The sequence below is a fragment of the Nothobranchius furzeri genome, chromosome 3 (assembly GCF_043380555.1).
Source record: "Nothobranchius furzeri strain GRZ-AD chromosome 3, NfurGRZ-RIMD1, whole genome shotgun sequence".
NCBI classification, from domain to species: Eukaryota; Metazoa; Chordata; class Actinopteri; order Cyprinodontiformes; family Nothobranchiidae; genus Nothobranchius; species Nothobranchius furzeri.
Genome location: NC_091743.1, coordinates 60,484,763 through 60,510,319, shown reverse-complemented (window position 1 = coordinate 60,510,319; position 25,557 = coordinate 60,484,763). Strand labels below are relative to the sequence as shown.

At 40.1% G+C, this 25,557-nt stretch overlaps 1 protein-coding gene across 2 annotated transcripts in view; it reads left to right on the top strand.

Annotated features, from left to right (window-relative positions):
• The window catches only part of tox2 (TOX high mobility group box family member 2), a 140,262-nt gene that overhangs the window by 86,072 nt on the left and 28,633 nt on the right, over positions 1 to 25,557 (top strand). For both annotated transcript variants that reach the window (XM_015959198.3, XM_015959200.3), the window contains exon 4: positions 7,314 to 7,601. In XM_015959198.3, coding sequence (XP_015814684.3) covers positions 7,314 to 7,601 — 288 coding nt within the window. The remainder of the gene's footprint in view (positions 1 to 7,313; positions 7,602 to 25,557) is intronic.

Sequence of the window (25,557 nt, the reverse complement as noted above, 5' to 3'; positions counted from 1 at the left end):
CAAAAACATAAAAACTAGGGTGAGAGAATCTTTAGTTTAGATAACATGATGTTTTGTACTTGCACCAAAAGGCATGCAGCATTTTATTGTGAAAATTAATTTTATTTGACAGCAGAACATTTTTAAAAGGGGTAAACGACTTAATATGTGCTGGATGGTGTCCGAAACGCTGATTTCTACAGGAACCACAACAATAATCTAATAAGAAGACGAATATAGGGATAATGAGCCATTAGACACAGTCAATATCATCTCCAGAAGGCCTTGAGTACTCAGGCAGCGTTACAGAAGGAGTTAGAGATCCGTGCCAAGTAAAAGACAAGCTGGAAGCCTCCCCAATCAATGTTTTTTTTTCCTCTCTCGGTCCCAGACCAACTGTCTATTCATCTGTTTCTCTCAAAATGAAAGGTGTGCTGGTATGCAACACTTACAGTGGAGAGATCTGTCTCTTAATTAAAATGTTACAGATTGAGTTTTGCTAACTGTGCAGACAGCACACTGCGTGTTGGAAATAATGTTCCCTATACTGTGCTGCATGGAACTGATGAGGTTAATAAAATCAAAAGCGCTTTGAAGGAGAGCAGAGTTGACCATTAAACATAAAACCATGGAAAGGACCAGGTCTATGACATCTATCTAATTTAATGCCTATGTTTGTTAGCATTTTACTTTTAAAAGAGCATACATTCACCAGAGTGTACATGTGATTCTATACTTGCTATTTCATCCTGAACCGTGGCATATGAATAATTTATCTTGCCATAATCCAACTGGGAATGTCCTTGGTATTTACATTTTATCATCAAGGGCGCTGGATGAGCTGTCACCACAATCTAACACATGACATATCCCCAGTCTTTGTCCCCTCTGCACAATCCCGAGCAATGGGAAGGGGGCCGGGGAAAAATGTTTCTGTAGTTTAAGTGTTTATTGATAAAGTAAGAGAAAACAGCAGATTGATGTTCGGTGATTACTCAACGTGACATCCTTTAGATTATGTAGGGCCTTGTTCACAAACGGAGTGTGCAGTGGCTAAAAGCGACCAATGTTTAGAGCAGACAGTTTCGTTTCCTTCCAACAATTATGAGGGGATTTGAATCTCCGGAAATGTTTTCTTCTCAATTAGGCCACACAATACCAGCGTCCCCAAAGGCTTACAAAAACATCTGTCTTCAAAAGACAGTCCAGAATGAATATCAACTTGCTGGCAGGCTATGTTAGGACAAAGTACATCAAATGGATTAGCACTCCTCTGTCCTGGTTGTTGGGGATCTATCTATCTATCTATCTATCTATCTATCTATCTATCTATCTATCTATCTATCTATCTATCTATCTATCTATCTATCTATCTATCTATCTATCTATCTATCTATCTATCTATCTATCTATCTATCATCTATCTATCTATCTATCTATCTATCTATCATCTATCTATCTATCTATCTATCTATCTATCTATCTATCTATCTATCTATCTATCTATCTATCTATCTATCTATCTATCTATCTATCTATCTATCTATCTATCTATCTATCTATCTATCTATCTATCTATCTATCTATCTATCTATCTATCTATCTATCTATCTATCTATCTATCTATCTATCTATCTATCTATCTATCTATCCAAGGGCATCAGTTTGTTTTCAGAATTGCTGGGGACAATAACCATACACTTGAGTGGGGCTTAAAAATTGCTGGGGACAATAAAGTAGGCTAGCACAGGGGGCGGCAACCCGCGGCTCTGGAGCCGCATGCGGCTCCTCCATCCATCTGATGCTCTCTCTGTGCTTGTAAAATAATGAATGGATATTTAAATAAAATGCTTTATATTTTACTGCATTAATTTTACATCTGTATGCCAATTCTAAATGTTAAGATTGTCTGCGTAAACCTGAACAGGTCCAACCCGGTCTGTGAGACCGGGTTGACGCGTCACGCTTGTGCGTAATCATGCGCTTCTGAGCTGCTTTCCGACCTTCCCCACCTACAAAGTTTAATTACAACAATCAAACGTGACAGAGCCTGGATTTGTATTCTGAACAGTCTAAACATGTTTTAAAAAGAAACGTATGACAAAAGTGGCACCTGCTCAGTAAAACCACCAACAGTGTGAATATTGTAGGCAGAGACGGGCTACAGCTTCTGGATCCACTTTATTTAATCGTTTTATTGATTATCTTTTTATGAAAGACAACTTTGACGTACACGAGCGACCAGGCGCGTTGCAAGCTTTTCAAAAGTGTGGGGGATGTTGTCTGTGCCTAAAATAATTTCATGTTCATCTTGTTATTTTAATTTCCATAATAGCGGAGCAGGTGCGAATTTTAGACGTGTCACGCGTGTCTCCGTTTTAAACATGTTTAAACTGTTCAGAATACAAATCCAGACTCTGTCTCGTTAGATTGGTGCAACTAAAGTTTGTACTGAATGAAACTTTACATTAAACCATGTTGAAAAGAAAAAGATCCCATTAAATCGTTTTCCCCTCATTTACAGTCAGTACAGCGCAGTGCGCGTGGCTCTGGGGTTAATCAAGTTTAGTTGTTTCTCTTTGCAACAATCTTCACAAGAAGGCAAAACAGTTAAATGACAGGTTACAGATATTTCCATTTGACTGTTTATTTTGACGGATAAACTCAAGGATGTTGGATGATTTCCTCCCACTGAAGCGGTCTGGAAACCCGGTCTCTCTGAGGGATCTGTCACTTGGAAAATGTTATTTTTATGAAATTATGAAAGTTTGGCTGAATAGCGCTTGTTCCCGTCTCCAGTATGGAGACGCATGACGCATCCAGTCTGAGGCAGCTCAGAAAGCTCCTGTAGAGACATTTGGTCATGCACAAAGTTCATGTGGAGCAGAAGCGGTCGGGCTACGGCAGGTGAAATGTTCCTAGCCTACATGAAGTGAAACTGTTTAATTGTAACATTAATATGTTACTGGACACGCTGGTCTGGTTGGTTAGACCAGTGTTTGAAGTGGAAAACACACACACACACACACACACACACACACACTCACACACCAGATAAAATAATGCTGATAGCATGGACTAGAAGACATGTGATGGTTTACGTATTTAAATGATGATCAGGCTGCTGTAAAATGTAATCTCCATCCACATCCAGACACAATTATCCTCTATTCTTTCTCTAGTTGCTCTGCTCTTGTCTGGGCTGACAGCTGACGGTGCGCGCGGTGCGCCTAGTGGCTGTGATGCACATTTTACGCATTTGGAGAGGTGGGCCGGATGCTTTGCTTTTATAAGATGGTCCACTTAACGCACGGGTGTAGACTACATATTAATGACAAATGAATGAAAATTAAATTATGAGTTTTTACTTCATATTTTAGAAATAAAAATGACGGGGGAACACATTTATGACGTCTTTTTAAACTAAATTTTCTAGCGCGACCTGCCTGCTTCACTTGTCTCTGCTTATTAAGGTCCATCCAAAATTACCGTGGCCCACCCAAAAATGAAAACCTGGCGCTGCGCCTGTTATAAACCTCTGCAGATTGGTGTTCTTCACTTGATCAAACTCAGACTTTGTACAGCTAATGTCAAGATGTAAAATTATGAATTCAGTCGAGCTCTTCCGTCCCTCCCTCTCCTGCTCTCCTTGAACCCGACATCGGCTGTCAGAAGCGGGAGGTGAAGAAGGAGATGAGGCAAACAGAGTGAGTGTGACCTAAAGAAACCAGACTGGTGTGGAGGTGAGCAAAACAGCTGGAAAAGTGTGGGTGTTGAATCCCCCACGGGTGCGACGCCCATGGTACCGGCTGCTGTCACCTGTTGTGAGCAGCTCTCATGCTGTCTGAGGGTAGGCCCCGCCCACAACGCTGCGCTGTTGCGGCTCCCAGTGTTTTCATTACTGTGGGAAATGGGTAATAATGGCTCTTTGATGGGAACAGGTTGCCGACCCCTGGTATAAGATCTGAGCTGGTAAAACAAAAATCCTCATCAGCAGGCTTTTTTGAAAGTGGAGGGGGGGGGGGGGGGGGGGAGACACAGCTGCCAATTACAAATTTTGCCGGGGACATGTCCCCGGCGTCCCCGGTTAAAATGACGCCTATCTATCTATCTATCTATCTATCTATCTATCTATCTATCTATCTATCTATCTATCTATCTATCTATCTATCTATCTATCTATCTATCTATCTATCTATCATCTATCTATCTATCATCTATCTATCTATCTATCGATCTATCTATCTATCTATCTATCTATCTATCTATCTATCTATCTATCTATCTATCTATCTATCTATCTATCTATCTATCTATCTATCTATCTATCTATCTATCTATCTATCTATCTATCTATCTATCTATCTATCTATCATCTATCTATCTATCTATCTATCTATCTATCTATCTATGGAGGGACTTTAAGCAGCTTTTATTTCATGTTGAACAAACACAAACAGGACTAAATGAAATCTGTGGCAGTAATTATTTCTGCTGTTGACTGAGGTTTGTTTGCCGTAAGACAATCTTGTGTTTTTAATTCCAAGCAGCTGAAAATTGTATTTGTCAAACAAAAGTCAGCCTCTTCTTTTTACAGCTTAACAGATCTGGAATTCATTTGCCCAAGATTAAAAAAAGACCAAAACCACCCTTCGAGCCCACATTTTTTACAGAAACAAGGTTAAGAGAAAGGAGAGAAAAAAAAGCACCCATATCCTTTTCTCCTTTCCTCCATCTCTCCGCGGCCCTTATTTTCTAAAAGTATCTGTTTGAGAGATAAATGACCACTCTGCTGCCGAGGATGACAGCCTACACAAAGATGATATTGAATTGATTTCAGAAATGTTGCAGAACTGACTGTTTGATGTATACTGTCAGACATGAATCATAAAAATTCTATTAAAAAACCCTTGAATGGCTGACACCAGAATATTATTTGTGATGATTAATTTGACTCAGTCATTACAATGGGAGTCAAGCTGGATCGTCTCAGACAAAATTGCTTTTCATTCCCCATTGAATTTCCCCGCTATTTTTCTTTTCTTCTTGCTTTGTGCAGAACTCTGATCTGATTGGACTTAGTATGTTTGAGCAGCAACACACACACGTTAGAAACGTTGGTCATCTTTATTACCGATGTCCGAGCTCCGGGTTTGGTTCCAAATTTGGACTTTTGGTGTTCAAACCAGAAATCTAGGGAATTTTAACAGTTGTAGAAATGTTTTTATTTTAGTTAAATAAAAATAGTTGGAATATTTCATTTCTTTGCCAACCCAGTCTCATGTTTACTAGCTGTCCTTGTAATCAGTTTTTGCTAAGCTTGTACAGCTTGTTTTGGAACGTTTTAAAACTCCTTCCCCTCAGCAGAAATATGAGCATTAGTTGGTGTCATTACCATTCCAATTTACCAGAAAGTTATGTTGAAAACATTTAACCTTCAAAAATGAGTTTTTCTGTTCTGTGGTTGCATTATCAATACCATCATGACATCATTATTTTTGTTTCGATCACAGATATGACAAACATGTAAATGAACCCAACATGTTATTGCCTTGATTATAATATTACGGCTTCTTTCAATCAAATTGTTGGATTTGTCTCATTAATTGGTGCTCTTTTATATTCTCATTTTTATTTTTGCAAACTTGCACATGTTTCCAGTGCTCGTTCCACATCTGTGCAACTTTTTCTCCTGTTAACAAAAAATAAATAAAATGATATCCCTTTTGGGCTTTGGTTGCATTTTCTTTTTTACTTAAATATGTTTCATTCATGATTAGTTTGTTTGATGTTCATACAGATGTGCAACACAGTTTTTGGGACATCTTTTGCACGGTGTGCAAATGATTCAAAGGCATTTGGCAGGGATGTCCAGTGTTATTTGGTCAATATTGATATTGAACAACACATTCTCACTCCCAGCACGTCAAAAACAAATGCTTGGTCAGCCACCCTCCACGTCAGACCCCAGACGCCAAAAGTGCACTTTTTCGTTACTTATGTGCAAAAAGGGGTTTTTCCCTTTTGTAACTGCTGATCCCAATGCAGCGTAAAACTGATGTGATTAGATATCCGCTGATGCGGCACCGAACCAGCTCATTTAACCGCACCTAAACCTTAACGTTTCACTATTTATAACCTTCCCCTCTCCCTCATCCTAACCTTAACCCTCTTGCTACCTAAAACGTTACTCTCACTGTGATCAAGCGTTTGTTTCCCCTGCATTCTGACTGAATTTTCGTATTTGCCGCCCAAGGGGAACGATAGAACATACCATCTGGCGAGGGGGAGGTTACAAATACCCTCTACTTTTAACTTCCACCGATCGACACATCACTAACGTGTTCGCTAGCAAGATGGTTAAGGTTAGGATAGGGGTGAGGGGAAGGTTAAATAAGAGGATAAGGTTAAGGTGAGGTACAATGAGCTTGTTTGGTGCCCTGGCTGCAGACATCCCATCGCGTCAGTAATGCTGCATGGGATGCAACGGTAGCGGACATCCCATCACGTCAGTTTTACGCTGCATTGGGATCTGCAGTCAAATAAGGGAAAAAAACCCTTTTCGCACATAAGTAACGAAAAAGGGCACTTTTGGCAACGTGGAGGGTGGCTGACCAAGCGTTTGTTTTTGACTTGCTGGGAGTGAGGATGTGTTGCATTGAAATATGATATTGGAAATAATCATTAATGATTTTTGCTCTTAATGACACAACTTTTACAGACCATGCACATTTTATTCATCAAACTCTTTCTCAAATTATCCGAATTTGACTGATCTAGTTTTTGTTTGTGTGGTACAACTGGCCTAATTTTAACTGATGCCATTTTAATGTTTTCCAAAGATAATGTTGAAAGTTTATGCATGATCGAAGTGAGTAATTGGAAGGTTGCAGGTTTGATCAGCGGTCAGTCTGTCAGGGTTGTTGCGTCCTTGGGCAAGCTGCTTCACCTACATTGCCCGCCGGTGTATGACAGCTTCTCTTCTGTCAGGGCAGCTGTGGCTACATCGTGGCTCATCCTCACCAGGGTGTGAATGTGTGTGAATGGGTGAATGACAAAATGAATCAGGTCATTTATTAATACAGGATTTGTGTTGGTATCAGAAATTAAGACACTATTCTGATATATCAGATATCATTAAGAAAACAGTATCGAACATCCCCTGGTATTTACCTTTTAGGGCTTTTTCAACAAACGTTTTGCTCTTTCTCTCAATAACATGAAAAATGTTCTTGTTTGTGTACAAAGAGTTGTAAGTTAACATTTAATCAGCTGCAGTTCGATTTTTAAAATTTAATTAGTTCTCTTTTCTAAATTTTTCTTCTGCATCTTAGAGCTACGGAGGTCAAACAGGCAGCGGCGGAGGAGGAGGTGGAGGTGGCGGCACCTCCAGCGGAAATGGAACCGGAGATGAAGACTATGAGATCCCCCCAATCACTCCACCCAACCACCCCGAGCCACCTCTTCTTCACCTGATGGAGCACGACTCCACGGGCTACCTCTGTCACTCGCTGCCACACAATGGTCTCATCAACCCGTATTCCTACCCCGAGCTGCCCACACTCATGATGTCCAACATGTTGGCACAGGACGGCCACCTCGTCTCCGGCCAGATGCCCTCGGTGAGTAGAACCTGCCTGGACTGGTGTGTCCCATCAAGGGTCTTGACAGCAATCGGGGGAAAATATTTCATGCTTTCTTCAATTGGAAACTTTCTGATGAAAACAAAACCAGGAAAAATTTAGCAGAAATAACATTTTCACTTCAACACTTGTGTGTTCAGTTGTGCCAAACCGACCCAAATTAATCATCAAACAGCTGATTTCTAACTAAACTAAATGTAATTTACAAAAAGAGGTATGTTGAGGCTAAGTGGGGGAACAAAAGATCGTTCAGCTGTTGCCGTGTCAGCTGTGGGGAAATTCATCAGCATCATATCTGCCTCGACAGCATGCATCGGTCAATCTGTCAGGCCTTCAAACATGAATACATGCTGATTGCTCCTTCAGCTTCACACCTTCACACACACACACACACACACACACAAAACCTCTATAAATTAGCATTTCCAAACCATAATTGCTTCCATGAGAACCGCAGAAAGACGCAGGCTTTCATTAGAACAACCTAAAGGCGACGTGTACATTTAAAATCTACATATAGGCTTTAATGCTTGTATTTTGCAGCTGCAGCCCTAAAAATGCACTTTCATTTAAAATTCAGATGAGCTTTGAGTTTAATTTACTTAGGATTTTTTTCTTCCAAATGCAGCAATAATGTACTAAGCAGTGTTTTTTATTAGAGAAAATGAGACCATGTCAAATCTAAATTCATCTCTTTGAAACAGGAAGTGATTGATGCTTTTTAAATGATTGCAGCAAAGCTAAAATACAAAAACTTTACATAAGGAAAACAGTGCTTGCATAAATACACTTATTTGTCGTTGTCGTCGTCGTCTTCCTCCGCTTATCCGGGTCCGGGTCGCGGGGGCAGCATCCCAACTAGGGAGCTCCAGGCCGTCCTCTCCCCGGCCTTGTCCACCAGCTCCTCCGGCAGGACCCCAAGGCGTTCCCGGACCAGATTGGAGATGTAACTTCTCCAACGTGTCCTGGGTCGACCCGGGGGCCTTCTGCCGGCAGGACATGCCCGAAACACCTCCCCGGGGAGGCGTCCAGGAGGCATCCTGACCAGATGCCCAAACCACCTCAACTGGCTCCTTTCGATCCGGAGGAGCAGCGGTTCTACTCCGAGTCCCTCCCGAATGTCCGAGCTCCTCACCCTATCTCTAAGGCTGAGCCCGGCCACCCTACGGAGGAAACTCATTTCGGCCGCTTGTATCCGCGATCTCGTTCTTTCGGTCATTACCCAAAGCTCATGACCATAGGTGAGGATTGGGACGTAGATCGACCGGTAAATCGAGAGCCTGGCTTTCTGGCTCAGCTCCCTCTTCCCGAGTTTAAGTATCTCGGGGTCTTGTTCACGAGTGAGGGTAGGAGGGATCGGGAGATACACTTATTTGGTCTTTTATAAATGATAATAATAAATGACACACACTTGTATAGGGCCTTTCAGAACCAGAAGACTCCAAAGGGCTTTTCATTAAACTGTATGAGGTTTTATAGCTTTAAAGGGGACATATTATGACTTTCTTTTTAAGTTAAAATAGTTCTTGGGTCGCTACAAAACATGTTTATGAAGTTCTTTGTACTAAATCCCTCTGACATAAAGTGATTTCAGCAGTTTTATTCTTGTCATTTCAGTACCTTCCTGAATGAGTTGTTTCACAACTATGCCACTTTAAAGGTGTGGAACACTAAAAAAACATTTTTAATGGTTATTTCTGACTATATACAGTCACTCTGAGATTTTCATGCAAGCTTAACGTGAAAATAGTCTCCTACATCTATCTCCTGCATTAGCTTCTGATAGAAAATAAGCTGTGAAAATCCTGACAGATCACTTAACAAAATGAACTCACCCATCTTTACTCATGAGGGGGAAGGCTGCTGTTGGTTTAGCATCCAGCAAACAGCAGAGAGCGTCTCAGCTAGTAGAAGCTAAATGTTACCACATGGCAGAACTCCTCCAGACCTGTGTTATTTGTGGAGAAAAAACATCAATAATGCACAGGAAACAGAGTCAGTGGTAGTGGCATGTTGCTGTTATCCGATCCAAGGCAAGATGTCCAAATATCAGGAAAAAAAAAAAAAACCTCCAAAACCTGCCGTCTGATCAGCTCCGATGTGGCTCTCGTCTAGATTCTGAAACAAGTGCACCGATGCTTCCCACCCCCACAGTACAACTTACAAGACATTCATTCCTACTACATATCATTGCAAATGTATTGATTAAAAAATTAAACCCCATCTTTAAGAAAACAAGCTGGAGCTGGCCATGCCCACTCACCCCCCCCTCAGGCTGCTATAGGCTGAGCAGCTCTGATATATGGGCAGGACTTGGAGTAGAGCCACAAGTCATCCAGCAGCAGCTCTCTCTTGCACCTGAGAGATGGTTCTATTCTAATTTTCTGTTTGTGAAATCACAAATGGGGACTTTTAAAAAGTGCTTGCTTAAGGTACATAGTTCCTAAAATCAAACATAGACATAAAACAGATAGACAGATGTTTTTCATATTTGGAGTGTATGTAAAAGCTGTAGAGACCCACTTGGAAGCACAAAAGGATGGAAAAGCTGAGGTTTGTGTAATATGTCCCCTTTAAATTTCAATTGACTGTAAATAGGTATGTAAAAACGTAAAGATGCAATGGTGTTTTGCACATTTATTTAAAAAGATAAACTTATCTGCTATATATAAATAGATACATGAATATCAAGGTACATTATGATGTATAATACTCCTCACAGACACAGAGAAAAGGAGCAATACAATATTCAGTGCGCAGTCAAAATATGTCTCGATAAAGATCTGGAACATAAACATGCTATGCTATGTATATAATGCAGGAATATTCCCTCAGGGTATTGGATTCTCCTGTCATTTATCTTCATATTCATTTCACATTTTGGTCATGACCTTTACTGCTGCGACAGTGGTTGATTGGCCAGTCCTTCACTCTGTGCTCAGTGTGTTTGTTTCTGCTCCAAAGAGCCACGCTGCTGTTTTAATAGCTCGAATGCGGCAGGCTGAATCATAAAAATGCATGAGATTCTAAATGTTCAGCTCACGCAAACATATCGCACTTATATTTAAAACACATTTACTGAAAATGCTGCTGGAGAGAGCTGCTCCGATACCCTCGGCTCATTTAAAGGGCATTCTTTTTAGATAGTGATAATGTAAAAGTTATGTTGTTTCAATTAAGGGGATGCTTAACCTGTATGTGCTTCTGTATGAATGTTATAAATAATTACTAGTGTACCCATTGTAGATAGATTTCTGAGACTCGTCTGTTTGGAGGGATAGCTTTTATATCGCCGAGGGGCTTAAATCAGGTCCAATCTCCAATATTTTTGTTCAGTTTTACTTCATAAATCTTTACATCTTCATCAATTTTATAATATAAAGTTATTACACATCAGTGTGACTGTCAGGAACAACCAAATGAAGCACTTCCCGTGCATCCAGGATTGAAGTTTAGCAGGATTTTATTTTACTTTCTGTTGAATTTAATGGAAATACATGGAGATTTATAAAAAAATGTTCACATGAAACTACTTAAATTTTTAAACATATCAGAAACATATTTAGTTTTTTGTTGCTTTATACTAGCATTTCCATCCTGTAGAATTTTAATGCTTATTTCTGCCATTTGGGAAGGTAAAATACTAACAGTGTATCATTTTTACACAGAAAAAAGGTTTAAAATGGGTGAAAATACACCTTTAGAAAATAGAAACATTTTAAATTGCCTAGAGGTTGGTGTGCTCTTTACTTATGGACAAAATGGGTAAAGGATGATTATATAGGTTGACATAATTCAAACACATAGTTAAAATGAAGAGTTTCAACTGAGTGATTTGTGATTGTTTGCAAATTATACTTTAAATCAAACATTTTAAATCCATATAACTTTCTGAAAGGAGCTTGGAGATCTTTTCAGTGCTTTGATTCAAGTTCACTCGAAAAAGCTGCAAATAAAGCGAACTCATTCTAAATCAAATAGTCTGCCTGGCAAAACTAGCAAACCGTAGCAGAGTTTCATTTGTGCCGAGAGCCGAGTGTCTATTAAATCGGTGCCTCACCTTGACACAGTCTGTTGAGCAGAGTAATTAAGCAAACTCTGCAGTTCAAACATGAGATGGTATCGTTATGAATTCCTCACTTGACACGGGCGGATAAATAATGAGGGTTAATTCAAATTTCTGGCTCTTTTTTTATTTCTTTTATTATTTTGTAGCTAAAACTTGCACCATACCAAAATATCAACCGTCCATGTTGACGTTGTTATTCGTGTGTGTGTTTGTGTGTGTGTGTGTGTGTGTGTGTGTGTGTGTGTGTGTGTCCGAGTGTGTATACATATTTCTGTGTCTTCACTATAAACAATATCTGCTGTTGAAATGGATCCACTACATCTGGAGGTCAGGCCTTATATTCAATCTTGAGCACATTGAAAAAAAAAATCCATTAGGGTTCATCTTTCCTGCATCAGCCATTCTATTGTGGTGCTGCAGTGAGATCTGTTTTCATCAAGCAGATTCAATACGTGAGCTGGGCAGTGAAAAGAGTGCAATAGAGTTAGATGAAGGGAGGAGAGGTTGAGGGTGTGTGTGTGTGTGTGTGTGGCGGGGGGGGGGGGGGGTCGTAGTGAGGAAAGCAAGGAGAAAAAGGTAACTCATATTCAAAATGAGCATATACCTCCAGTTTTCTGTACCTCCTGGATTTCATTATTAGATATTTTAGAGATAATTCAGTTGAGTGAATTAAGGTTATTGTATCGCAACAAAAGCTTCTGGTTTTTGATGTGGACCCGTTTGATTTTGAAACATGAGGGCATTTGAAAGTACTCCAATGCAGGTGCAACAATGTAAACTCATAATAAATAGGCTGATTATATAACAACAAGGCTTTAGACAAAGCACCATCACGGCGGTAGTTGATCACAGTCACGAAGCTGTTAGACAGAATAGATGAAGGGTGTTGGGTTTGTTGTGCTTAGGTGAACCACTAGACTTAATGGTGTTTAAAAATACATTTGTAAATGGATTCAACAATGCATTGTGGGTATAGTCCTTAATGACCAAGATTTACACTCACTTATCAAATCCCAAATACAATTCTGGAAAACAACTCAAGATGTCTTTTATTTCTCTGTAGTTTTGCAACAAATAAGACAGAATCCTTGTACTTTTGTAGACATGGTTTTAAGTTACATTGATCTACACCTCATAAAAGTATTTTTAAGCTTTTTGGTCACTTTTGGACTATTTTTTTGCAATTTTTTGCAGGAACTCAATTAATATGCGGTTTTGTTATTTTGTCTGCCAAAATTCCCAATAATTCCCATTTTTTTATACAAAAGACCAAATATAGCCCGTCCTGACAGGAATTATACAGCATTTTTACTCCAAGTGACTTGCAAAGACATGGTTAACAGATTGATTAATTTGTTTTCAAAAAAGTCTTTATAGCTACTTCTTAATAATCCCAAGGTGTATGGAAACCCACTGAGTGGTAGGTGGCTTCTGGCAGGGGAGGGGGGCAGGCACATTTGTAAGAAAACACAACAAACCCTTCCTTAAAGGAATTACATTTTATCAAGTAGTTACTACAAAATAATAACAGCACAATAGTTTTTAAAGGTGTGGAACACAGGAAACAATCTGCTACACCTATCTACTACATTAGCTTCTGATAGAAAATAGAAACCGTTTGAAAATCCTGACAGATCTACGTCACACTGTCACTTAACATTCAAGGACTCACCCATCTTGACTCATGAAGGGGAAGGCTGTTGTTTGTTTAGCATCCAGGAAAAAGCAGCGAATGTCTCGGCTAGTAGAAGCTAACCTGTAGCATTAGCTACTCCACCACATGGCAGAAGCTCCTCCAAGCTTGTGTTATTTGTGGAAAGTCATATTGCATTATCCAATTCGAGGTGAAATGTCCAAATATCAGGAAATAAGAACCCTTACCCTAACCCACTCGCCCATTCTGGAACCCCCTAGAACCACCCCAGGCTTCTGGTATCTTTGCTTGGACCAACGCTCTAAAAATAGGAGACTGTTTTTTGGACTGATCCGTTAATAAATAGGAGCATTGGAATCAATTCAGTTCATTGCAATTCATCTAATTATTTCTCTGAAACGAAGAAGTAAAATATTGTAAACAAAAACAAAAGGGTTTGAACAAAAAAGGGTTTTATAAATAATTTAAATTTAGTTATTTTAAAATAATTTATGTGACAGTTTTAATACGATGAATCTCTTTGAAGTAGAATTGACTCTGAAACCAGGTTGTAAAGATTTTCTTTTTCTTTGAAAACACAAAAGACACACAAACTATGTTTCAAGTATTTTTATCCCTTATAGTTATTGTGTTATGTTCTGAAACCACTCCTGGACGAACCTGATCTCTGACGCTCGGCTGCACTTGGCAGGGCCTCCCTCTGCCCCTCTCTGTTAATGCCCCTACTGTCGTAACATCTACAAGTTCCAAAACACATTAGAAATGTAATAGCCTTGCTCAGGTTGCATTGATCTTATCAACGCAGCCCAGAAAGATCCACATCTCTGTTGCCACTGGTGAATCATTTCTGGACTTGTGAGCAAAGTGGCCTCATTGTAGCCGGTTCCACCTTCACTTCCACCTGAAATTGCTGAAAGCAGAAATGTTTAATTACTGGCTGAAAAAAATAAAAAAATGTCTATGAACCACACAGCTGTGCTGCCTCTGACATACGTCTAAATACAAAAGCTCTATAGGATGTTTAAAAATGCTCCTCACATCCACGCAACCAGAATAAATGATCTTTGATTAGTTTTTTTCCTGTTCTTCAATGGTTCATTCAGCAAAAGCCGTCATCAGAGCGGCTAAGTGCGAGGTTTTGAATATGTAACAGATGATAAATGTATAATCAGCTTGGAAATGTTATGCATAAAAGCAGTGCACGTGCAGAGCAACGTGCACGAGCAACCGTAGCTCCATCGCTGTTTTCGTTCCAGTTTATAAAACATAAATCAGAATACGGGCCGGTCTTTTTTTTTATATTTGTTACTCTCATCCAGATTTTCTTATTTCTTTTGTTGCAACATTGCACTGAGACTTTCACCACAAGTTCTTCATCCTCAGTTGTTACAGGTTAATTATCAAGGATTAATCCCGCCCAGATTGTCACGTTAAATTGGATGCAAGCCCCATGTTTTCCTCTCTTGCTTTTGTTTTTGCCTCACGAGGTATTAAGCGCTGCTGGCAGGTGCTCGGGCTCCCGGAGCCTGTGTGAATGAAATATGAGCTGCTATGTCAACTGAACTTGTCACAGACAAGCTAGGATGAATAAATGATAAGAGAGTAGAGGTGTGTTTTAATGTGTTCCCTCTCGCTGATGGAGGGTCCCAGAAAATGGATTATCTCAGACTGTACACCTGCTGGCTTTTGTGAAAACCTGGAACAAAAGAAGATGCATTTTCAGATGAAGCGTTTATTTTATTTTCCTTTAAAAGTCTTAAATTTAAAGTTGGACTATTTTTTTTTACTCTGCTTGTGTTTTTAAATGACTTTTCAAGTGTCCTGCTATCAAATGTGTTTACAGTTTTCCAATATGAACTTGAAAATGGTCTTACTTGGCGTTGACAAACCCTCTGCTCTTTGAGGCTTACACTGTATTCTTTATTCAGATGAAGAAAACCCATTTCCCCTCTGAAAGACCTTCATTTTCAGTCGTTTTTAAAAGGGACTAGAGCGTCTGCGGAAAATGATGGAACGTCTGTCGCTTCTCACCACAGTTCAACAAGCCCACTGATAGAACGGGACTTGTATTACTTATTCCAGTGTTGATTCAGGCGGAGATGATTGTGAGTGATCAGAGCTTCTACTGGAACAAAAATCCCTTTTTGCTTGTTCAATGGTTTCTTAAAATCTTTTTTTTCCTGATTGTTTATTTTAAAATAGTCTCTAATGTTCCATTTTTGGGTATTTCACACCCCCTCCCATAAATGAACCATCGAAGCTACAAATCACTGGGCAAACAGAGACTTGAGCAGCTCCTGAAAGGTTCAAAGATTTATGTAACACATTCATGTTTTCCACTTTCTCATTTTAGTACTCCACTGGTAAAGCCTAGCTAATAAAAGGTCCTATTAATATTTCCTGTTGCTTAGCAACGGCAGGCAGCAAGTAATAGCATTCTGTGGAAAAATAGATGACCGATAAGGAAAAATTCAATTCTTTTCTCATCTCCTGGGAGAAAGTGCCTTATTTCTCCAGCAATGTGATATGAAACTGTAGTTGTATATTAGGATATATTTTTAAAAGGAGGTATAGCTTATTTCCCAATTTCACCATTTTCAGAGGGATTCTTATTGCATGCTGTAGTGGCAGCTCATCTGTTCTCATTGCCCTGATAAAGTCAATTAACCTACCGGATTACGCTCGTCGACGGGAAAGGAGCTGACTCAATTCATTTTTATTTTAAGCAAAAAGAATACTCCTTTATTTAAACTTTAAGAGAACTGAATTTGAGATAAGTTGTGGTTTATTTTGAATGCAGGTTTAATTTGAGCTTGTTTTGCACAAACAAAAGCCAGCTTCTGCACAAAACCTCGCCCAATAATGCTGCTTATCGCTGCCATCACCAGGAAACGAGGAGAGTCGCTACAGCCACAATGTTTCATTGGATAATTCATCACATCACATTTCAAAAACAACTAACATATGAGTCATTGTTGCACGTGTTGTCTTCTTTCTTGCTTCAGATGTGATCAATAGCATTGTTCAAGCAAAGAACAGAAACCCAAGCAGCAAACGCAGATTCAGCCTCAGCAGATAGCCGAGGTTATGAAGCAGACACCACGATAAGGGATTTCATATTACACTTAGCCAGCCACCCCTGTTGAGATTTATCATGCCATGAAATCGTGTCCATATTGCACCGTGCCCCATCCCAACCATCCATCAGCTCGTTCTGACTTCGCTGTCAGGAGTATTCAGCCATGGTGGCAGTGGAGAGGCCGCGTCGTCTCGCTGTGGGACGTCTCCCCCACCGCCGCCGTGCCACCCACCACCACTTCAAAACAACGCTGCAACTCTGTGGGTTAACAGGCACAACATGGTCAGGGGGATTGAAAAGACAGTTTGGTTTTGTCGCTTCAGCGCTGTTCGTCTGTAGGATGATGTCACAGTCTGGTGAAGGGCTCTGAGCCATAAGGTCACACTAATTGTTTTCTAAGTTTTTCTGGATTAAAATATGAAAAACAAATCCTGCTAAGATTGTTATTTATTTTGTTATAGGGGATGGGAGATGGGAAGTTGACCAATTTTGGTTTATTCTATTGCTGATTCTGATGTGTAGAGGTAATGGTCAGTCAATGGCCATATATATATATATATATATATATATATATATATATATATATATATGTGTGTGTGTATATATATATGTGTGTGTGTGTGTGTGTGTGTGTGTGTGTGTGTTTGTTTTTTGTTTTTTTCATGGCTGATATCTAGATATGGGATATCTGTTCTAAATGTCACTAATAACATCCGTTTATGCTCACAATTTCTGAAGCTGAATCAGTTTTTGAACACTGAATTAATCCAACTGAATCTTTATTTTGTGCACTGCTCAGTGTTAAAGTCATACATCTGACTAAAGTTAATCAAACAGTCAACTTAACAATTATTAAATATTCAAAACCATTTTATAAAAAGGAATTTTTGTTTAAAGTAACTATTTAGAGCATTTATTATGCAGATGTTATTCAGGCACTTAAATAAACATTTAATTTAAATTCAGCAGCATCGGACTGATTTTAAGTTGGCTTTACTATAAGGAAGTATATCAATCGATGCTGATATAATAAAGCAAATGGTAAACATCAGCCTCATAGATCAGTCTAACTCTATGCACTTTTGCATTTTGAAGGGTTTTAGTTACTGTCTTGTCCATTGTGACGTGTTCTGTCACCTTTCTTGGCCAGCTCAACCTTACATAAGAAATTTGGTTAAATAAATGTTTAATAACAAAATAGATAAAATCTTCTGCTTATTCTGTAAGATCTGATGCAAATGATCAACTTTTGTGAGAGGAGCTTATTTTTGCACTCTCCATAAATAAAAAAGTATTTTGTTTGGTCTCCTGCAGTTGCAGACGTGACGTATCTGAGAGGATTCTTCATACACACATATATAGCATCCATGAATACCAATTGCATGGTATATATAGTTCTGTGTGCTGTTTCAAACTATGTGTGCTCTTTGTTGTTTTGTGTTCATTACTTTTGCATTTTTGTGTGTAAGTATGAGCACAACACACACACACACACACACACACACACACACGCGCACGCACGCACGCACGCACGCACACACACACACACACACACACACACACACATACACATGCACACAAAGTGTGTTTGACACTGCAGTCAGGAGTCTCATTAGTGGCAGCGGAGGAGCCTTGCCTTCTGCTGTCAAGAGTGTGTGTCCCTGCCGCTCCTCACAACCGTCTCCTACATGTCATGTCAGACGAAGCTCTGATTCTCTGACGCTGATCTTTGTGAGGTGAGCTCAGAGACACATCTGGGCTGAGAGGGAGCAAGAAAGAGGGGGAGAAGGACACGGCAGGAGAGAGAACAAGAGAGGAGGGGGAAAAAAGAGTAACAAGAAAGAAAACTAGGGGTGGTGGTGGGGGTAAAAAGCAAAGGAGGCTCCATCTAACATTATTGGTAACGAGGAATATGGAGGACGGTGCCGAGGGGGACATCATGACATTACTATCAGCAAATCAACCTCTGCTGTTTTTATACAGGATGGCTCGGCTCCTCTCATGTCAGACTCCCCCACAAACTTATTTCATATTTTATTACAACAATAATAGTATTCATTATAATACTTTAAACTTGGGTAAATCTAATTACCCTAAAAGCAGAGCTCTGACGAAAAAAGTGTTGTGTAGCGATAAAAATGAATTTACATCTATATTTATCAAATGTGGTAGGGACTTAGCTTGTCTTCATCGTTTAAAATTTTATATTAAATAACTCAGGGCACCACCCAGTTGTGTCTGTGTGAACTGGGACACTGGATTTAATATTTATTTTCTTCTCCATGTAATCAGTCTCAAAGTTAACACCACATTTTAACCCAAAGGATGAATTCTTGACAGAATGTGCCGACTATTCCCGAGACAATGATAAGGCGTAATTTACGTGTTGTGAATTCTGAAATATCCATTAACGCATTCTCGAGGGTTAAAGGCACAAACTGTTTCTTGCCCCCACCCCCCACCCCCCACCCCCCCCCCCCCCCACCCCTCTGTGAGGTTGTAGAGAAACTTTGGAACAGGGGGCTCAACATGACTCATTTCCTGCACTTTCTCAGATGCTCGGTGACCTAACTCCAGCTGCAACACTGGGGTGGCGTTGTAGGTATCTTCCTCTGAGGGGTGGGTAATAAGAGGTGGAGACTCTGAGATCGTATTCACTTCTTTTGGACTTTGAGGAATCATTTCCTCAACCATCTAAGTGGGAGGAGTCACTGCGGTTGAGGCCGCATCTTTTCTCTGAGGGGCCGGAGCTTCCTGCAAGATTGGATCAAGTGCACGGGTTGAAACAGAAAGCACGTCCACCTTATTTATGTCTTTCCTTTTAATCGCGTCAAGAATCCTCTGGATGATTTCTAAGTCACCTGACGTAATGTTCATGATATCATCTGTTTTGTTGTCCGTATCCCTGTTCTTAGGGTTCTCCCGAGGGGAAGACGACCTGTGGTTAGTTGGGGATCAACACCCTGGCTGAAAGGATTGCTCCTGATAAGGGCGTCGGTTTTGAAACCGATAATCTGACTCACGTCTTGGACCCTGGTTGTATCTCCGACTCTGAGGTGGCGACCACTTACCTCGGTAGAATTGTTCCTGGTGTCTTTTTTCTGGAAAGTAGTGATTAGGCTCATCCCTTGCTTCCAGGTGCCATGGTTGACCTCTGCCCTGCGGAGGGTGGTAAGGTTCAGCCCATGTTTGGTTGTGAGAGGATGCTAGTGGAGGAGGTGCATAGGTGCCCTGAGCGTTGGGACTGTAGGCTCCTTCAAGATGCAATGGAGGGTCATTGGAAGACAACGTCAGAACACTCATCTCTGTCTGCTTAGGTTTGGTTTGCTGGTACTCCTGGAAGGCCCAGCATGTCCACTCTCTTAGACCTTGAATGGGTGCTGTCTGTGGGTTAGCAAACACTCCCAAATGATGGCTAACTTGAAACAAGCTAGTATCCTAGTGAACCTCGCGTCACAACATCAAATCTGCCTCACACGGGGCACCAAATACGTAGCGATCAAGGATGTGTATTTTTGAAATTCTGGCGATACGATACATATCACGATACAGGGGAGACAATGTGATATATCACGATATATCACACATTCAGTCAGACATTACAAGCAATTTTTTTACTGAATTTATTGTAAGAATGTTCAATAAATAGTCCAAACTGATACGTAACATGTTTCACATGAGGTATCTGAACCACGATGGAGGGATTTACATTTCAGTGGTGGAAACAAAACCCGTTGCACACTGCTGCCAACTAGCGGGTGGCGATTGAATTGCACAAAACGAAAAGAAAATACACAAATGTTTGCCTGTAAATTCTTTCAAGAGTTAGATACACGGCTTTTGAATATCGATTTAATAATCACAGGAAAAATATCACAATGTATTGCCATATCGATATTTCCAATACACAGCTTTTGCATATCGATATAATATTGCTGGAAAAAAATCATGATATATTGCCATATCAATATTTTATTACATCCCTAGCAGTGATAAATATGAATTTACATCTATATTTATCAAATATCATGGGGACTTAGCTTGTCTTCAACATTTATAATTTTGTATTAAATAACTCGGGGCACCACCCAGTTTTGTCTGTGTGAACTGGGACATTGGATTTAATATTTCTTTTCTTCTCAATGTAATCAGTTTCAAAGTTAACACCACATTTTAATCCAAAGGATGAATTCTTGACAGAATGCACCGATTATTCCAGAGAATTGCTAGACAATGATCAGGTGTTATTTACGTTTCGTGAATTTATTACAAAATCAGTTAATATATTGACAAAAAGACCAATCACAGCTTATAGTTTCATGCATGGAATTAGGGAAATTGTTACCCCAAAGCTTTATGGCAGTGATAGGAAATTACTGATCCATAATGAAAGTGGAAATTCAGTGACACCAGGATTATGGAAAATATTAGGAATGACTTCACTATGGAGAACAAGTGAGTGTGTGTGTGTGTGTGTGTGTGTGTGTGTGTGTGTGTGTGTGTTCCTATGGGTATAGGAATACAGGAGAGTGTGTGTGTGTGTGTGTGTGTGTGTGTGTGTGTGTGTGTGTGTGTGTGTGTGTGTGTGTGTGTGTGTGTGTGTGTGTGTGTGTGTGTGTGTGTGTGTGTGTGTGGGTATATAAGGATTCGTGTGCAGCAGAGAAAGAAGATAAATGTTGAGATAACGCGAATTTGGATCGAAAATAATAAGCCATAAAAGTTTAAGTATGAATTCACTAATCGGGCTCAGCAGGAAAAGTCAGCCAGATGAAAATGATTCACAGACCTGCTTTCCATTGCCAGAGATGGCCAAAGGCTGTGGTAAGCCTGAGTTCCAGTGGGGTGAAGCCTTCAGGGACAGTAGGAATTTTTGCCTCAGAGTTGGTCAACGGGCATCTGTGGATTGGAGAATTCTGCGTTCCTCCACCGTGGCTTGACGTTAAGGTCCTCAACTCAGCTGCACCGAGATGTGGAATTCAGAGCGCGAGTGTCGATTCACAAATGGTGCCAGATAAGGAGAACTGTTCCAAATTGCTTTCAACTCTTAATGCGCGAACTAGTCTTGAACGCGTCAACTTCCGGTTACGCGTGGGATGTCAAAACAAAACAAACGGAGTTGCTTCTAAGTTTTACTGTAACTTTTGAGAGCTAATTACTTTAAAGCGCCTGGTTCTGCTGGGCCAGATGGAAAACAGCCCGCAGGGCAATGAGCTTAAGGCGACCTTTGTTCTTAAACTGCCACCACGAGGTTTGGATGGGTGCTTTTATAACCTTTAGGTCACGCCCACCTGTATCTTACTCAAAAATCACTGGAAGGCACTGTGGCTCTTCCAAATAAACTCTATCTTCTCCAAGATAGAAAAATCCATGATCACAATTTAACAGTTATTCATATAAAGTCTCAAAAAGTACTTTAGCATCAAAGTGTTACTTTAAATGGGAAAGAATAATATTCATGTCTTAAAACTGAACAGTTTTACCATTAGCATGAAATTTAACTGGAAAAACACCAAATGACAGAGGTTTAACATAAAGAAAACACAACGCAAACAGTTTAGGTCTGTGGCTGATAAGATTTTAACTTAGAGCACCTTGATTTCTATTTTAAGGGTGAACAACCTAAACACCTTTTTTGATTATAGATAAACAGAAAAATACCAGGGCTTTGATAAAAGCGAGATGCTGGAATCTTCCAGAATTACCCTTGAGAAGTGTTACGAGCACCCGGCCTGGGGGGAAGAATCAGTTTTTGGCAGGCTGAGGTAAGACAGACCAAGTCCTGATAATGTCCGGCTTAACAAGTCACTTGGTAAAATGTACGTTCCTGGTTGAAAAATGTAGGAGTTAACCAGAATGCCCAACTGTGGGCCAGTTTCAAATTCCCCTCTTTATTTCCTTCTGCTGAATGTGAAAGAACCCTTTGTGCGACAATGTTATGGTTCTTTTCCGTGTAAATCCATGCAAAGTTTAACCTGAGGATATAAAATGTGGATTTCCGCCACAGTTGTTTGTGTTATTTGTTGCTGTTTTTATTCAAACTACACAAACACAAAAGTAAACTTCTTTTCTCATCTCAGCTTTGGATCGACACATGTTCAAAAATACCCACAAATATTAATACTTTCATTAAATCACTCTATTCAGCCTTTTTTGTTCAGTTGGTCAACATAATGTAATATGACTGTATGTGAATAATAGCTGATAACATTAGTCTAATTGCAAAACAATATCTGAGCTGAGCGCACATATTTTATATTTTTTATGTAATCTGATCATGTAAACTTTGTAATCCATCTTTACTGACATCATCTCAAGTCCCTGAAGTTGTTTGGTAAGGGTTTGCTAGCAGTTTCTTTAAAAAGCTGCAAAAAATCTTTCATTTTCACTTCTCATTTATTTATTTATGTTTGATTTTTTGAATTGTGGTTCCCATCTCACCTTCCATGGGTGGTCTTGTCCTTTCCAAGATCAGGTCCTCTACCAGAGGTCTGGGAGCTTGAGGTTCTGCAGTATGTTAGCTGTTCCTAGAACTGCACTTTTCTGGACTGAGATGTCTGATGTTGTTCCTGGGATCTGCTTTAGCCACTCCTCTAGTTTGGGTGTTACTGCCCCGAGTGCCCCAATGACCATGGGCACGTCTTCACTCCAGGCTTTCTCAAGTTCTTCTTTGAGACCCTGGTTCTTCTCTAGTTTCTCCTGTTCCTTTTTCCTGATGTTGCATCACTCAGTATTGCCACATAAACCACAATGGCTGTCCTCTGTTGTTTGTCCACCACAATGTCTGGGTAGTTCACCATCACCATTTTGTCTCTCTCTCTCTCTCTCTCTCTCTCTCTCTCTCTCTCTCTCTCTCTCTCTCTCTCTCTCTCTCTCTCTCTCTCTCTCTCTCTCTCTCTCTCTCTCTCTCTCTCTCAGTCATTTGTGGTAAAGTAATCATTTTTAAGTTTGAGGAAGTTCAGTACATTTGAAGTTTTTTAATCTAATTGTATTTAATTTGTCATTTTATTAGCATGACTTTTCCTATTTCCATATTCCAAAGTCACCTCACACTAGTAAGAGCAAATAGAAAGTTAAATATTGTGCTGGTCATCATCAAACTTTATTTCTAGAGCACTTTCCAACAATCGCAAGGCCAACCAAAGAGCTTTCCACTAAAATAATAATAAAAGCATCACACTAAATCATAAAGTAAATCATTGTCTTGAGACATAAAATAAATAAGCACAGACACAGTAGATAAGTCACACAATAAGCACCATAACAAACAATCATAAAAGAGAAGACAGACGGTGATAAATGTGGCTGGTACATGTAAAGCTGTCACATTGAAATCAAATTTATTCAGCAGATATTTATATTTTTAAAACACATTTAAGTGATTAAGTCTTTAAACTTGTTGTTTTTCCAAGTGAAATTGACCTTTTGTCATTTCTCCAGATGTGTGATGACACAAAGACAGAAACAGCATTTTCCCTTTGCATTCACACATAAGTAGCATTTGATTCATGAATCCACTCTCTTATTAATTCTCGTCAGCTTGTGTAAATGACCCTCCAGGGCACACATAAGCTTGATAAACCTAAGACATGCATGAAGGGAAAGAGAGAGGGAGACAGAGCGTATGAAGGAGGAGGGGGAGGGAGGCTCTTTGAGGAACAGAGTTGTTAGTGCTTTGCCCTCGGGGTGAATGAGAAGTAGCTTTAACGGCTGTGAGACGTGGGGTTTGTTCCCAACCTAAAAGCGTGTTTACCACCTTGTTGCGCGGCGGCTGTGCTTTTGAAGGATCAGTCTCGAACGCTCCTCTAATTAAAGCTGTCATGGCCGGGTGCCTGCAGGGATAATGTTCTATTATTATAGTCATTTGTTTCAATTAAACGCTGGCTGATTTTACAATAGCAGCCGTGAACCTGTGTGAGTGAGCCATCACTCCAAACAAGATGGCTCCAGTCAAGCAGCGAGCAGGGGAAGAAAAGTCTTCGGAGTCTCAGGGGCATCGATCAAAGTGGAGTGTGTTCAGCTAGGGCAGGACGGGACTGAGGAAGTTCCTCCTGATTTAAAGAATCGGCAGATGACGTCCATCTAGCGTCCAATTTAGAAAACCCCTTTTTTTTAGATGTAAGTAAATGACTCCAATTCTCTTAATTGAGAAAGTGACAGAGGAGATTTACTGCAGATGATGCCAGTGAGCTAAAACATGAGCATCATATTAATTGATTCAGCACCATCTAGATCCTGTTTTACTACGGTGCTCGTACAATAAACCTTGCATCGTAATCATCCAAATGATGGAGCAGATGGTGCGCTGCTGTAATAATCACTAGGACCTAGGAAAGTTTTGCTGCTATACTCTCTTTACAAACATTCCTCTTTCACCTTGCAGCTGCGTACGGGCCTCCCTTCTCCTCTCGTCTCACATCTCTTTGCTGGTGGTCAAATCCCTTTAGCTAAATCAAATGGTGCAGGCAATTGAGGCAGCTGTGAAACCATTTCAAAGGTAAGGTCACCAGGAGCAAGGGGAACAATGGCTTTGTGATATTCCATCTCTCACACAATGTGCTACACATAATTGGAAAGCCTTTGTTATTTGACTCCCATTTGACTATGATATACAAGATGTGAATACAAACATGACAGGTGTAACGGTGGCAGAGGAACAAGCTCATACCGAGTTTCCTGGCTTTACATCACAGCTCAGGTCTGTCTGGCTGCTCGTCCCAAGTCATATCCATTTGTCTCATTGCTGACTTCAAGGATGGATTTCCCTGCTTGGAAGTTTACCCTTTTTGATTTAGTATGTTTTATTATCCATGTTTCCACTGTAGGACTTCTGGGAATTTTCTGGGAGAGAGAAAAGTGACTCGGGCTTTGTACAAAATCGTCCCTTTCACGACTGCTCTAAGACGTCAGCATATCATGAAAATAGTCTCCTACACCTATCTCCTGCATTAGCTTCTCATAGAAAAAAGACGGTGAAACTCTAGGATATGAAAAACCTGACATATCTACGTCACACTGTCACTTAACGTTCTTGGACTCACCCATCTGGGCTCACGACGGGGAAGACATCTGATGATATTTTACATTGTCGTCAGATGTTCCAATTACAAATTTTAAGCAATAGTGTCAAATTAAA